Raw genomic sequence first — 16,137 nt, 5'->3', positions numbered from 1 at the left:
ATGGACTCCTCAAGATTTGTCTGCAATTGACTGATCTACATCGAGACGATTGGCGTAGGAATGGAAAGATAGCAAGGCGTGGGTGCGATCGTCCGACATGACGGATATTGGTGAGACCTTTCCGATTACTTATCTGTCTATTATATTGTTAAAATACTCATACATCTTTTAATTATTCGCTATTTTCACCATCCTATCATCTATTGGAAGCCGTTTCAGTTCTGGACGCTTTCTAAGTTGATGATAAGATTTATAAAAATGCTTGCAAGGACTTGGCCAGGTGTGTGAAAATGAGTGGTTCTATGTTATTGTAGATAGTAGCGAAATCTGCGATAGCAATGGATATACTCATCTTTGCAACTCCATCCATGATTTGTGCAAGTATTCGTGCTATGCTATGCTATGCTATGCTATTCTGATTTAGAGATCAGAAGTATTAAAAGATAAAAGATCTGGAAATGTCATCTGAAATTTATTCCCGAAATATGATCATCGTATCATATTTAGCTCTGTTAAGATGAAATCATTTGCAATGAGCTATTACAGTTAATTTTTGTATCACAAATTTTGCTATACTCAGTTGTTCCAAGAACATTTTTTAGATATAAATCATTTTCAGATGTTTTATTTCTTATTACAACTAAACCAATATTACACTTTGATCAAAAGGACTTCACTTTTCTCCGAATGGCATCATTAAGTTAAAAAAAGTAAAATGTAACAAAACGAATGCTGTACATTATAGAAACTGTTATAAAGTAGTTCAAGCTCTCAGTTTTAGCGACAAACTTCTCATGTTGCTTCAGCAAATAAATATAAAACAGCATCTCTATAATTGTCCCCGAAAAAATAATAATATGGAACGAGCTCACCCAATCATATCCATTTTTCTTCAGAGTCGGGCATCTTACAACCCCCTGCAACCCACTTCACACCACCGTCATTTCTCGGCTGTCTTACTTCGAATGGGACTTTTTTTTTGTTGTTGCGTGCTGTTATATGTTCCTGCAAAACGCCGTATCACTTCGCATAAAATATCTTCCGCATCGATAAGAACAACCTAATCCCCCTACTTCAAAATACCGATGGTCTGGCTAGCTCACCGGCAAGTCCCCGTCTTGAAACTAAGCCCACACTTGAGGCTGGCCACACTCTTGACAGTATCGCGCAAAACGCCATGCCAAACCAAACCCATCAACCGTCAAGATTGCACCCTCAAGTGGTTTATTTTCGAGAATCACGCGTCTCTGTTGGCGCACTAGAAACGTCAACCGTCATTAGGCACTCTGTGGTGGCGGTTGGAAATCACATTTTAATTCAGTTCCACTAACGACAAATTCGATCCCTCTGTGAAGCCGAACGAACGAGCTGTCAATGCACTACCATATGTCGAACACATTGTTCTTGGTCGGTTTGGAAATCTTGAAATAACCTTCTGACCTCTTCTTGACGTTCGGCAGTTCTGTGCCATTGTTCGCGTTCTTGTTCATCGTATGGATTGACTTTTCCTCTAGAGGTAGATGTTCGCCATTTTGGGTCCACAATTCGGTATCAATGTTTTTCCCGCGCTAGCGCAGCAGCAATCAGAATATATGTAATTTTTAATTAGAAGGGTACTTCTTTCAGCAGCAGCGCAGCGATTCGACGGCAGCTATCCGAACGACGATTGTTGACGGGAGGTTCCACTCTATTAATGATATTGTGGACCACCAACGGAGCTTTTATTGAGTTTGGCTGTGTTTTTTACGGCTTGTCAATGCCGATACACCGGGGCCAGCAGGACCTCCCGCCGAAGTTCCCATTGTAGTGTGTATCGGAAATTGACGAGATTTTCCCATGAATGGCAACGTGTACGTTCGTTGCTGCTTGCTGCATAACGTTTGGTACAATTGCGGCTTCCGACGATAATCGAAGGGGACGGCAAGCAGTTGTTTGTAGTTTTGTCAATTATTTGCATTTGATTAAAGGGAAACACTATGATAAGACATGCCAACCGTGTTACTGTATATTTTCCAACTGTTTGCTCAGAACATACATCCGAAGAAAAAGAACGAATTTTTTGTTTTATGCTTATAAATGTTTTTATCCCATTTTCACATCATCAAGTGATTCAAATTATCGACCTGTTTTGTGCGAACTTTAGATGTTTAGCAAACTTACCTGTTTAAATTTGTCAGATTTCTGAGTCATGAAATCATAAAATGTACATAGTGTGTGATAATCTGACATACACAAAAAGAACATTTCCCACGATGGTGAACTTTACACGTAAAAGCACATCATGTAGAATTTTTATTGGCCCTTATCACTATAAACTCACAACCAACACACAGAAGTCTAACTTTGTTTACGATGGTATGTAGTTTCACGTTTACGGTGTTTTTTTTGCGCATCAGGTTGCTTTAGAGAACTCACAGTTGAACCTCTCATATCTAACGTTATAAATCTAAAAAATCTGATATAGCTGTGAACGTGCTTAATCGAACTACTATTGACTTGTTGGCTCAAATAGCTTACGTTTCATTCAACGACGATTTCCACCCGACTCTTCAAGCTTAGAAATGATACAGATTGCACCTTACTTATCTTATCTCTTCACCTTCCATGTGGACAGTAACCCGATCTTGGCGAGTGTCTTCCTACAAATATTCAAATTTGGTAACACTTGCTTATCTTCCATCACGCAAAGCTTCCTCCAAGCTACCTCAAGGTTTCTTATCAGCTATCATCCCCAGTTCAGAAGTCGTGCCCATAAAACCAACCAGACGGTCACACCATCAAATAAACTCCAAACGCGCTTATCGCCACTAATCGCATTACCAAGAAATCCAACCCAGCTGATAAATTTACTTACCTGCCTTTTGGCGAATACCATTTTTTAAATCTAGGCGTCTAGGCCTATACTGATTGGAAACTGGATTAATACATGTGGCTTGTTTTCTCTCTCCCCCCGCAGCTCACCACAACATCAACAATCCACACAACAGAGCTATCACCGATCCTACGAAGAGTACATGCACCACCAGCAGCAGCAGCAACAACAACAGAGCCAATCCAGCCATCAGAGCCAGTCTCAGAACAGTGCGGCCGGTTCCCCGCTACCGGGTCTACCCGGCCAGCACTCATCGACCGGAGGATCAATGCTAGCCCCGCAGAGTCCCAGTATGCTCGGCACCGGCAGTAACGGCATGATGTCCTCCCCGCTCATGCAGTCACATTCGCCGCTCCTATCGTCAAACCCATCGCTGCTGAACTCGCAATCTCCGCTGCTGTCCAACTCGCCGCTGATGAGCCAGTACGCTCCCTATCAGGATGTCATACCGACCATCCTGCCGCAGGACGACCCCGGGGGATGGGGCGGTTACGCCCTCGCCCCGGGTCCCTATCAGAGTGAATTTTGCGCCTCCAACTACGGAGTGCTACACCAGCGGCAGCAGTACGGGGGCCCAGGGAAGATGGGACCGCACGGGGCGCTAAAAAGTGCCAAAGAGGCACGCATCAGGCGGCCCATGAACGCCTTCATGGTGTGGGCCAAGGTGGAGCGGAAAAAGCTCGCCGACGAAAATCCCGATCTCCACAATGCCGATCTCAGTAAAATGCTAGGTGAGTTATTTTTTTTTTTGCTATCTGAGGGTGTCTTTGAATTTGGTGGTGGTTTTAAAGCGATAACAACTGATTATAGGATAGGGCGACCAAATGAAGATCATCAATATAATAGTTATTTATATAACGAGTTGCAAAAAGTTGATTTTTACAGCATGAGTCGTACATTTATCCAACAAGGCTTGCTGAGTTTTGCAACGAGTTCCATACAAAATTTTATGCAATGATTTTTGTTTTCATAGTGCAACCCATTTGAGTTGCATAATGTTAATAATGCAACTCAAATGAGTTGCATTATAAAAATTATACAACTGTTTTTCATTATGCAACTAATTTCAGTTGCAGAATGAGCCAGTTCGAAAAAAAATAGCTATTATGATACCAAAATGTGTTATATAAAATGTAAATTATGATACTGAATTACATGAAAATCATTCATGTTTCTGATTTATGAACATACATACATTTCTCTTGTCTGACTTTTCGAACCCTCTAGAGTAATGCGGGGCAAAAGCTCACATGGGGCAAAAGTTCGCAGTGGGTCTTTCTCTTCGCACGAGTTGGGAACCCAAGCAAACTTGAATGGGTTCGACGACTCATTATCTGATCAGTTATTCGTCAATAAAAATGGGAAAGATTTCTTTATGTTATTGTAGAGTCATGCGAAAAGTTGTATTTCTAACTGTTTTGATGTAATTTTGGGACCTTTTGGAATAAAAATACATATGTAGTGACAGGAAGAAGAAGAAGAATATCAACCTCTTGATGTCGATGAATCCCAAGTAACAATCTTGATTCTATTTGGCTTCATTTGTTTTTGTGATAGTTTTATCATAACATTGCATAGTCTTATTAATCTTATCATTGTTTTTTTACTGAGTACAACTATTCTTCATCCATCTGTGATTTTAAGAACATCTCCAAGAATACATGGGAACCAGTGCATAAAACCATAAACACAACAAGAATTATTGAACATATTGTTAGTTTTAAAAGGTTCTTGAGCAAGGAGTAACTGTTCTCGAGTAAGAACAGTTTAGCAAATGAAAATGGCGCATGCAATGATTGCCATCGATAGCATTATCGCTGCCAATCAAAATCATCCGTCCCGAAACCCGACCCTGAAGCGGTGCAGTGCCAAAATCCTCATCATTCTCCAGCATTGAAAAAGGAGGTTGGTTTGGTCATTGAACGTCGATTCCCGTGCAATCGATGGTCAATTCATCGGACTGCATACACTGATGAACTTTACGACAAACAACTACTTACCTGTTGGGAACGTTGACCGGAGGAACTTTGGCACTACACCGTATCAAAACTGTTTTCCAGGACAGGTGCTCCCGGTTGGTAGCGCCTGCGGTACCGGGCTGCTGATGTATAATTCCAAATATTTCACCGCGGTACGATGGAATTTATTTATTTTTTCAATTTATTGCATGATTTATGACGTTCTCGGAGGAGTTTGCATAAATCCGCATCAAGAACGTCATAAATCGGAGTACTCTTGAATAACACTTCTTAGCCTTGGTTGAGTTGAAATATATTTAAGACGGTTTTTGACGTTTTTGGTGGAGAATGTTATAAATTTGAGTACTCTTGAGTTACGCCTTAAACTCTTGAATGAGTTGAAAGAAATTTAAGATGCTTATATGGTGATGTTCATTAAAACCACCGATAATTAATGACGTTTTCGTAGGATTTCTTCGGAAGCCATGTTGAGAAAACTCACGAATTATCTCTCGTGATCTGAAATAATAATTTTAAATATTTACCAATTCGGAAATATCTTGCAACTTATGTACGATAAATTTCGGTTGGCCGCTGACAACCTTGTTACACTTCAGAAATGCGCCCAATTTTTGCTAGGAACATATCCCAATTATAATGATGTATCATTTATTTGTATGATGTTTTCTTTCCGACTCAATTTAACTTTGCCTCCATCATGACAGCTGCAGTAGCAAAAGAATCTGATAAATTTATTATCGTTTTATCGTGCACTTGAAGAGCTCTGTAAGAAGAGACCAATTCGCCTAGAAGACATCATGCAAAGTTTAACAAGTTTTAAGAGAATCTTATAATCAACTCTCCAAGAGCATCTTAGGATGGACCTCTATAGTCTTATGGCGGGTTTATGCTTCGTGTAACGTAATTATGTAGAGTAATTTGTTTTATCTTTGGTTTTAAAGAACAGGTGTTGAAGAATTCTTCAAAAGCATTATAAAATTAATTTTGTTACTTGGGATATTTATTCCATAGTAGTTCGAAAGGTGCACTTGAATGAACAAAAAACTACTTGTGCTTCTCGCAGGAAGAAACATTGTTAAAGCCTCGACAGTGGGGCAAAAATTCGCACTAAATTTCAGGATCTAGAACATTAATATAATTACAGAATCTATGAAGCAATGATGATTTCCTAAAAAACTACTATAGCGTATGTGTACCATACCTTAGCTTTATACGCCAGCCGCCTTGATCATTTTGACCATAACTCATGAATTAATAGCACTAGAAATGATATGTTGTTCCTATTCTCTTTTTCAATATTTCTGCTGAAGTACTATTACTGTTTGATTGCTAATCTTACTTTATTATTATTTTTTTAGTCAAATTTCCACAAAACTATAAATATTTGGCTTGAATTAAAGTACTTTCTTAATTTAGTAAAAAAAAATAACGCAACCAGATTATTGTGCGTTCGACACGCCGAACGGTGTTAAAATCTCGTTTTATTATCGACCTATACATACTTGAGGTAGTGGAGAGACTAATCCCTTTGTAAAGTTTATTTAGATAATGATTAATTGTTGGAAAACAATGCTTTAAGTATCATTTTATCAAGAAAAAGCAATCTTAAACAGATTACTACAAATGCCACATTACTTGTATTGAAGCATGCATTTGGTATTCAAATCGTTTTGGCGCAATCATCACGAATCTTGAATCTAGTTTGATATTGTGCTTATACTCGCACCCGCAGCAGCTCCTCTTGCAGCCGATAATTTCGGAAGTTCTGAGTTGGCGCTATTCGACACCCAAACCGCCTGGAGACCAACCGGAATGAACTGAGGATGGAAACAATCGTAGAAAGAACTAGCTTTTCATTCGCGCCACAGCAATATTTGATGAAATTATGTTTCATAACAAATCTGGAAATCAAAACAAAAACAAAAATAGAGTTGCAATATTTCAATGAGCAAGATGGTGTAGAGTGACCAGTTTGTTGAATTAAAAGTTCACCCCGGTTATTCGACAACAGTCGGTGTCGTATTAGCGGGGTAATATGGTAATTCGCAAGAGCACTCCACTGCACCTAGGTGTCGAGGATCTCCGTAGTGTTGGCTTCTGTGAATTTTACTCAAAATTTCAGCAAACCACCTTCAATATATAGGTAACATATTGTTGAAATTTTACCAGATTTGATTCAAGTGATAAAATAGTACGCAATTGAGTTAAACAAAAATATAAATAAGGTACACCGGGGCAAGTTAAAATGGGTGGGGCAAGATGAAACAGCGGGTTAACATGTTGTTTTTTAATTATGATAAACAATTTTATTGCTATAACACATAGTTTTTGATTCAAACTTTTAGCGATGAATAAATTTCCAATTTTTTTTTCTGTATTAACGAGATTTTTAACCCTAGGCTAGTTCATCTCGGGACCCACGCTTTACTTCCATTCCGAAGGATGAACCCACATTTTTTGAGAGTATGTCGGGAGTGTGATTCGATCCCAGGTCCTCGGCGTGATAGTCTTGTGTTCTAACCACCACACCAGGTCCGCTCCAAATTTCCAAATTGTATTGAAATCTATTTCAAAACTTCACGTTTCAGCTTGCCCCACCCGTTTCAACTTGCCCCGGTGTACCTTAAAAATTTCTGTACAGAGAATTCAGGCCAAACATTTCAATAGGCATTTGAGAGGCTCTTTTTGTTCACTTTCTCTTTCAATTATTGCAATGTAATGGTACACTTTTCAACTACTTTTGCAGTACAAATCAAAACACTTTTGTTTTGACAATCGTTCTATGCAAGGAGACAATCATAATTCAAATAAACAGCTGAGACATTAATGAAAGAGAGGAAAACCAAAGAGAGCCTCTCTTCTGCATATACGACCTTTAGATATGTTTGACCTGAATTGTTTGATACACTGTAACTTTGAATGATGCAGGGTCATTAGGCCGAAGCTCATTAGGCCGAATTGTCATCAGGATGAATTGCAATTCCGTACACACCTAGAAAATATCATGTTATTTTAAGTGTCCTGAACGTGACATTTATAAGAATTATGTACAAACATGATTGTTTGACAATCGCGCAACCCTAGAATAGGAATTATTTTGAGATGTTGACTTGTGTTAAGTGAGGTTGTCGGATACAAGTGAGGAAGATTGAAGATTACTTTTACACATCTGTTCTGCAACGTCTGCACTCTTTTTAATTTTGACTTAGCGGCATGACCCCAAACAATAATTAAATACTGAATTATGGAATGAATGCATGCATTATAAAATTGTAGCAAAACTTCGTTGGACACGAAAGATCGCACTCTTTTCATAAGACCACATAAGGATGAGATTTTGTTAGAAACATGCTTAATATGAGTGTCCCAAGTAAGACATGAATCTATGTGCAAACCTAAGTATTTAAAAGATGGCACTTTTTCAATATGGAAGTTAATAATACATGGATCAGAGTGTTGAGGAATTGATTTGCGTAAAGAATGAAAAATCATATATTTTGTTTTGCTGAGATTTAAAGAGAGATGATTGCCATTGAAAACTCCAGGAGGGTAGCCAGATCTGATTCAATGTCTTTTATTATGGATTGTATTCTAAAATGAGGGTAGAAAAGAGCTGTGTCGTCGCACTTACATGATGTGCGTAAAATTGAGTCCAATTTGTGATTCAGTCTTGAAAACGTTTACGTTTTTTGGTGATTCCGTTCCGTGCAAATTTCAGAATTTCTAAGTGTGTGGAGTTACAATCAATAATTTAGCAGTTTTGAGAAGTTCAATGGCACCCAACCTACGGCCATGGACGAAGCGAATTTCTCAAGAATCGAAGGTGTGAGGTTGAGGTGAAAATGTGTCTTCGGATTCTACGTCTCACTTATTACAATTTAGTTGCGTTTCAAAGATCAGTGGTTCTCAATCTGGGGTCACAGACCACAAACATTTGTCAGGGACTGAAAGTGCTAGGAAGATGTGCAAATGTTTTCGGATTGATCATATCCAGGAGTAGTATTTTCTATACAGATGTGTTGCAACCAGTGGTTTTCAGTCTATGGTTACGGGACGCGCGAATTTCTCAAGAACTGTAACGGCGTTTTTGTGACTCTTAAAAGCGATTCAGAAGACCTCAGGAAGTCCAGACAGTTTCATGGGGTTCCAGGTAGTCTCATAAGGACTGAGGAGGTCTCAGGGGCGATTCGCAGATGTCTCATAGGGATCGATGGGGTATCAGGAGGCCTTAGTGACGTTTCAGGAGTCTCTGATCGTTTAGATGATTTTAAGGGCGTCTCAGGGTGTTTGAGGTAACTTAAGGGGCTCCATGGGTCTTTCAGGGGATCTCAATGGGCGTTTCAGCAGGTTTCGGTGGATTTTCGGGGGTGTTCCAGGAGGTCTCATTGAGTTTCCGGATGTTTCAGGGGATCTAAGGGCCGTTTTAGAAAACCTAAGGAGCATTTCACTAGACCTTATAGAGTTTCAGGGGGAATCATAGAGGTTTCAGAGTGCCCCAGGAGGTTCCAGAAGGCCACAGCGATGTTTGAACGGGTCTTAGTAGCTTTTCAGGAGGTCCAGGAGGCTTCAAGGGAGGTTCCAGAGGGGTTCAGAGGGTCTCAAAAGGATCCTAGGACGCCTCAGAGGCGTTTCAGGGCGACGCAGGAGCGTTTAATGAGGTCTCATGTGGTAGGAGGATTTCGGGAAGCTCCAGTGTGGAAGGATTGAGGAGTGTATCGGAAAGTAGTTGAAAATGTTCAGAGTGCTCTATCTCGAAGCTGGGTTGGTCTTTTCATTTCGGTTCTTCTATGAATTCTTCACAATATAGTTAAGTTTAGAACAGCTTGGAAAAATTTGGAATATGTTTTTATTATTGAAAATATGGGTATATGAAAATGCAGTTTTGTTAAGATTTTTCAACATTTCAAAAATCTGTAGTGAATAAAATTTGTACGATTAAAAATTTGGAAAATATTTATGCTTGTTAGCAGTTATGGGGTCTCCAGTTAGCCTAGTGGTTAAGGCTATGGATTGCCAATCCGGAGACAGCGGGTTCGATTCCCGTTCCGGTCGGGAAAACTTTCTCGACTCCCTGGGCATAGTGTATCATTGTGCTTGCCTCACAATATACTATTTCATGCAATGGTAGGCAAAGAAACCTCTTCAATGAATAACTGTGGAAGTGCTCAAAGAACACTAAGTTGAAGCGAGGCAGGCCAAGCCCCACTGGGGACGTAGAGCCATAAAGAAGAAGAAGATGCAGTTATGTATACATAACATATCATTCGGCACCGACTTTCAAAATTCATATGTAGAATGTATGTAGAAAAATCTCCTATATCTTCAAAATGGTCCATTCAAAAAATCGTCTGTTTTTTGGTCAAACTTTCTGCTAATAATATCTTAAATGGATATAAAATTCCATTTTTTGCTCTAACATACTCGTCCATAAAATAAAAACATACCCTATTTTAAAAAAATGCGAATTGTTCATTTTATGTATTTTTTTATTTGCGTAAACATGATTTGGAGGAGCATAGAAAAATTGCACTCAAATGCAGTGGAGATTTTTCTTAAAAAAATAATGTGCCTATATCATGAGGATTATGGAGCTTATTATATTTGCACAAAAATGTTAACAATTTTCGAACATTATCTAACTTTTTTCGCAATTTCAATTTTTAAGAAATTGTGCAAAAATTTAAAAACATGTGTTCAGTATTCTAGGTTAAAAACTCAGTTAAAAGAACATTTTTAGAAAATCATAAAAGCCATGTCTTTTTGCAAGGATTTATACAGCTTCTGAGCTTCTCTAAAATTCAAATTACTTAAAAGTTGTATTAAACTATTTTTGAGGCTATTATAAACATTTTGAACTATTTTACGATACACTCCTTACCAAAAAAAATACATGTATGTTGCTTGTATCCAAAGTTCGAACTATATCTCATAACTATACGTTAACGGTAACTAGTGGTAAAAAGTTTTTTATGTACTGCGGGAAGAACCGTGACATCACCCAATTCCAATAACTTTTAATTCCGTTTACTCCATGCATAACAAATGGTGTGACCGGAATAAGGAACCGAAAAGTGTGATTGGAATTAGGATATGTCACGGTAAGTTGTTCCACTGAGGTTATCACTAAAAGTGATTTTGTTGTATTCTCCGGGGCCTGTCCCTCTCTAACATTGGAAGTCACACATTTCAACTGAAACACTTCAAATACATATGTTCATTTTGCTTATCGTATGGTAACCACGAATATATTCTATGTCAAAGGAAGTCTATGTTCCTGAACCGGCAATGGAACCCCCCATTACCCTCAGCATGGTTTTGCTGAATACCCGTGCGTTTACCGCTTTGTTCATTTTGGCATCAAGATAGATCAAGATTATACCTTCTAGTTTCATAAAAAATGAAATGAATTTCATTTACATCATTAGTCTACCTACGAATGTCTGGTAACCACAAAAGATAACGCTCCGGTGTCCACGCCCGAGTCTAATTACATTGGAATTAGATTGGGATTTCAGAAGGGTTTAGAGAGCTACTGTACTGCAAATGACTTGGCTTGGCTCCCCTGACTGTGGGAATCTAGGGATAGGTCAGTTAGCACAATAAGGCTTCATATTTAGCTCTGGCTGGTGGTGACTCAAGCTGATATCAGCGTGGAAAAACGATTCACAATATGGCTCTTCCATCGTTGTGATCTTTGGAATGTCTGTGCACCAGACTCGATTTGTTTCGGTGATAATGGCAATAATGATCCATATCTACAGCAGGGTGTCATATCGAGGGTGACCCAAACCCAACGGATTGTTTAGAAAGGCTAAGCTTCATTTTGGGGGTAATCTTATCTGCGCGAGGGAACCAATCTACTGAATCTGTTTGTTATCAGCCAATGGCCGTCAACTTGATTTTTTACGGTCAGTGTGCAGTAACGATCCGATTGCAATGGTGAATCATATTCAATCTTTTTTTTTTGTGTCACATGACCCGTTGCGTTTGACGTAGATCACGGAAAACTGACCTAATCGTTAGATCATTTCGAAGCAACAATAGTCGATTATAGCAGTAATGTTTTTTGAACTTTTAATAGATTGTGGCAACGTGCAAACATCAAACACAAGAATGATGCAACCGTCACTTTTGCCAACCTACAGAATATGTGGTTCCGTATTTGAACTATTGAGAGAGTCGCCAATGTTAAGTTTGACGTCCACCTGTCTGTGGCTTCGTTCCACGCTCGTTACATAAACTCATGTGATTAGATGATGAAGCATAATTTCAATTTCCGGTAGAAACGATTGTAAAGTCATTGAAGCTATCTGGCGGGCAAAAAGTGTAGGCGGAAATCGAAACGCGATGGTGTGTGTATCTGTATGAATCAAAACATAAAATTTTAGTTCGGTTTATTGCCTCCTTTTGACAATTATACGACTTAAGCCATGAGGGGACCGTTATTCGGAAACAGCGATATATAATCAGGTATTACTACCAGTTCAGATGTCTGCATGATAAGATAAAGAGAAGGAAAACATTTATTTTTTCAGGTTCAGAACGGTTTGGGTGCTTTTGGCCTATCGGGTATTGTGATAACGAGCTGTCACTAATTATGATTTATTTTTGCGCTTGTCTGGTAACAGAAGCTGGACGCAATTATTAATATAAGAACATGTGTAAAAAGAATTACTAATATTTTAAACTGTAAAGTGGTATTGTAGAAAGAGAGGATTGTAATTTTGTAGACTTATGTATAATTTTATAATGCCTTTGATAAGGCAAGCTATGATAGAGATTGCAATAAGCTTAACGATAGTTGTTACTTATCACCTTATAAAAACTATAGAAAAAACCAAACATATTCGAGGTAAAATCAAATGAATTATCAAAAAAAAAACTGTTTGAAACAAATCAAACATAAGGTTTGAAACAAAAGGAGTCTGTGCTTGAAGTAACCATACAACTCTTAATAATTTCTGATAGGTTATGTTTAAAATGGATGCTAAAATTTTCGTTTTGTGTGGCAGGTCAGCCATACGAAAATATTTGATTTCCCATCAAATTTACAAAATCTTACCCTTCACTGGAGATGCAAACCACCCCGTGGCACTTCGAATGTTACATTCATTTCCAAAAACAACAAAATTATATGACAACTTTTCGGGAAACTTTACAGGAGGAAATTTTCTTCAAACTGATGGTTTGTTTGCATTACAAATAATAGAATTAGAAAATGTCATGACATTTTTTTCATGACATTTCCGTAACATTTGACAACCCAGATTATTAGAGAGGTCTTTTTGTAAAAGTTCAGAAACGCTTTTTACAAAATAGTTACTGTTTTATGTCAAAACCAGCCCAAGTCACATTACTTATTGATTTCTTGTTCACCATATTGCCTCTTATTCCCAAAATCCCGACGCATCTCCCGTGGTCTTCCTTACCCATTAGCCATTCTGTATCTCCTTTCGCCACAGCCGCCCGGTCCTATCCGTCCTTTTTCATCTCCTCCAGTATACTTTTATCGTGGCTTCTCTCGCGGCTTGTCGCCTCACTTATTCCACTGCTCATCGATATCCGTCGACCGTCCGTCTCGTTGCCGTTGTCGTGGGCCTAATTTAGCGTGCCCGTCGTCTCTGTTCGAGAGAGCATGACCGACCGACCGACAGTGCGAGATATGGATTTGTCTCGCTTTGATTTTTGCCTCTGCTGGGCCGAGAGTTCGTCGTCTCTTTTCTTCCTCGCGCTGACGGTTTCCCCGTGTCCGACGGGTTTTTTCCTCCTGCTGCTGCCACTGCCGCAGCTGCTGAGTGCTGCTGTTCAGCAATTAGACACCGCCCTCTTTCGATTCGATACCCCGTCCCGTATTGGTCGGTTTAGCATAATCTCGGCGCACAAGTTGCGGCGGCAAAGACGCATGGATGGTCGATCGCCGCACCGTGGTTTTTAATGCAGATTTCTCTTGAGCCAGCTTTCGGATTTTCTCTTTTACGCCTCATTTGCTATGCTTTGGATTGTGGTGGCACACCGCCGATGGTGGTACAGTAATGTCGGAAATTTATGTTCAGTTGAGTGCTCGCTCGCAGTAGTGCTTGTTGCAGCAGTCGGCCGCAGCGCGCGGGAAGACTCGTTTGGATCGACCGTTGAAATATGGGTTATCGGTGGCCAACATGGGGCGCGCGCGCGAGCGGCAGTTATTCACGGTCGGCTGTGGAGTGAGACTGTAAATCATGTTGTTTACAAATAAATCAAGTCTACTCCGCGAAGGGGTTAGGATGTTTGCACTCTGCTGCGGCCATTGTGGAAGGAACGCTGGTTCGCTGTGTGCACGGTAGACTCTCATTACCCACAGTAGTCGATAGGAATTTCACGAATTCACGCTCCCGAAGCTTGTGGAGACATCGTTATTCGTCGGGGTGGAGAGATTTATTGCAATTGATGGAGATGGTATTAGTGCAAGAATTCGTGAATTATGGCATATCAGTCATAACTGCTTTGAATTCCAAAGCATTACTACAATAAGCTAGCCATGATCTGTGAACGAATCCGTAGGGATCTGCTGTAGGCATTATTCAGATCAGTACCTACTGTAAATGATAATCTAGTTTTTGGGTTTCGCAATAATGTCCATGTCATCCGCGTAGCCTCCTTACATTACACCTCCTGGCACATATGGCACATTGAAGTTGACGAATAGATCATGCGTAGGGACCTGGTGTTTCTGTATTTCTGGAGAGCGGGAACGATCTGGTACATTATCGAGTGGCCGTCAATTAAAGTGGCTTGATAACTTTCAATGAATTCATTCGTTTTACGTGACAGACAGATGATCTTTGTAGGCGGTATTCAAAATGGTGATTTCTCGGAAGTTCTTCCCGCAGCATGGATTATTTTCGACCTCTGCTGCGCTGACATAGCCGTGTCTTACGTTGCCTTACGTTCTCCGCATCGTTCCAGTGCTCATTCAAGTGCTATTTGACCTCTCATCCCTCCGTCAAGAGACATGTATCCTTATCCTTACGTATTTCGATTCGTAACATGAAGAGCCGTTGCGAGTTGCATTGAGTATTGTGGATTTACCGGCTACTTGTATTCTACCGACTACTTGAGTAGCCGTTACAAAGTAGCCGTTTTCATATAAAAATCAACTTGATTGTCAAAAAATGAATGTCGCTGAGTAGCTAATGGCAACGAGGAATAGCGCATACAATAAAAATGTTTAAAATCATTTTTAAGTTATTCTTTTTATAAAACGGCTACTTTGGAGGCCATACTGAAGCGACCGGTAGAATACAAGTAGCCGGTAAATCCACAATATCTAGTAGAGCTTCCGCGTTTCTTTAGAATAGAGCAGCAGTTTCAATTCCTCACACTTCGCTTCTTGTAGGCGCCTTTTTTCTCTAAAGCCCAGTTTCGTGTTCGGAAGAAATAGGCTGAGAAATTCCTTCTGAACTGCAAACAGCCCTTAAGAAGGCGGTTGTTTGCTGCTGTCTCCTCTTCTGTCTGTATCGTCCCACGTTCTGCCAGGCTTCATGCTGCAGCAATACCGCCTGCGTTGCATTCTACTCCTCTAACATCGCTCTGCACTTCTCGTTGAATCATTCGTTCCGTTGACATCATTTCACGTACAAAACAGTGCTCTCCACTGCGCCGTTGACGGCTGCTTTTGCTGTACATATTCCAACAGCCCTCTGGAGAGGTCACGTCGAGTTCGCCTTCATCTGGCAGCACTGTCTCAAAATTTTGCGTGTATTTCGAGACGATTTCTGGTTGCTTCAGTCGCTCAGTGGCGGTCGCCGATGCCCTTCGTTGTTGATAACGGAGAGTTTTGGGCGCGTCAAAATCGTTGTTAGCACCGCGATTTGTCCTGACTTCGATAATGTCGGAGAAGTGCCGTCCTTCAATCGGAACGTGGTGGATTTGCGATGCGATCGTTTGCTGTAGTGATCAACAGGTACAACGATAAGACAGGTTCTGCAAGAAGAAGGTTATAAAAATGGCCGTGATCTTGGAGGTGGCGAAATCGATGATCAAGTTAAAGCTGCATGTAGAATGCGTTCTTGTCATTATCAGTGTTTCCGGAGTAAGGCACATGATCCTCCACCTGCATATTCGGTGGTCGATCATCCATTCACTGATCACGCGTCTCTACATATTGTCTGACCTGATTTAAGATTTTCCAAGCTCGCGTATCTCGGGTTGATGATGTGATTGAAACTTAATGTTCGCATCATCGATCTCGTCCAACATATCTCCTATGATATTGAGTCCGCGTTTTTTTCAGTGCATCGACGTGTATGC

At 40.1% G+C, this 16,137-nt stretch overlaps 1 protein-coding gene across 1 annotated transcript in view; it reads left to right on the top strand.

The window, feature by feature from the left end:
• The window catches only part of LOC109401679 (putative transcription factor SOX-15), a 238,190-nt gene that overhangs the window by 126,811 nt on the left and 95,242 nt on the right, over window positions 1-16,137 (top strand). Inside the window, exon 2 of the mRNA XM_019674266.3 lies at window positions 2,957-3,603. Coding sequence (XP_019529811.3) covers window positions 2,957-3,603 — 647 coding nt within the window. The remainder of the gene's footprint in view (window positions 1-2,956; window positions 3,604-16,137) is intronic.

Source organism: Aedes albopictus, chromosome 3, assembly GCF_035046485.1.
Source record: "Aedes albopictus strain Foshan chromosome 3, AalbF5, whole genome shotgun sequence".
NCBI lineage: Eukaryota > Metazoa > Arthropoda > Insecta > Diptera > Culicidae > Aedes > Aedes albopictus.
Note: the sequence above shows the minus strand (reverse complement) of the source record. Positions and strands in the feature narration are given on the sequence as shown.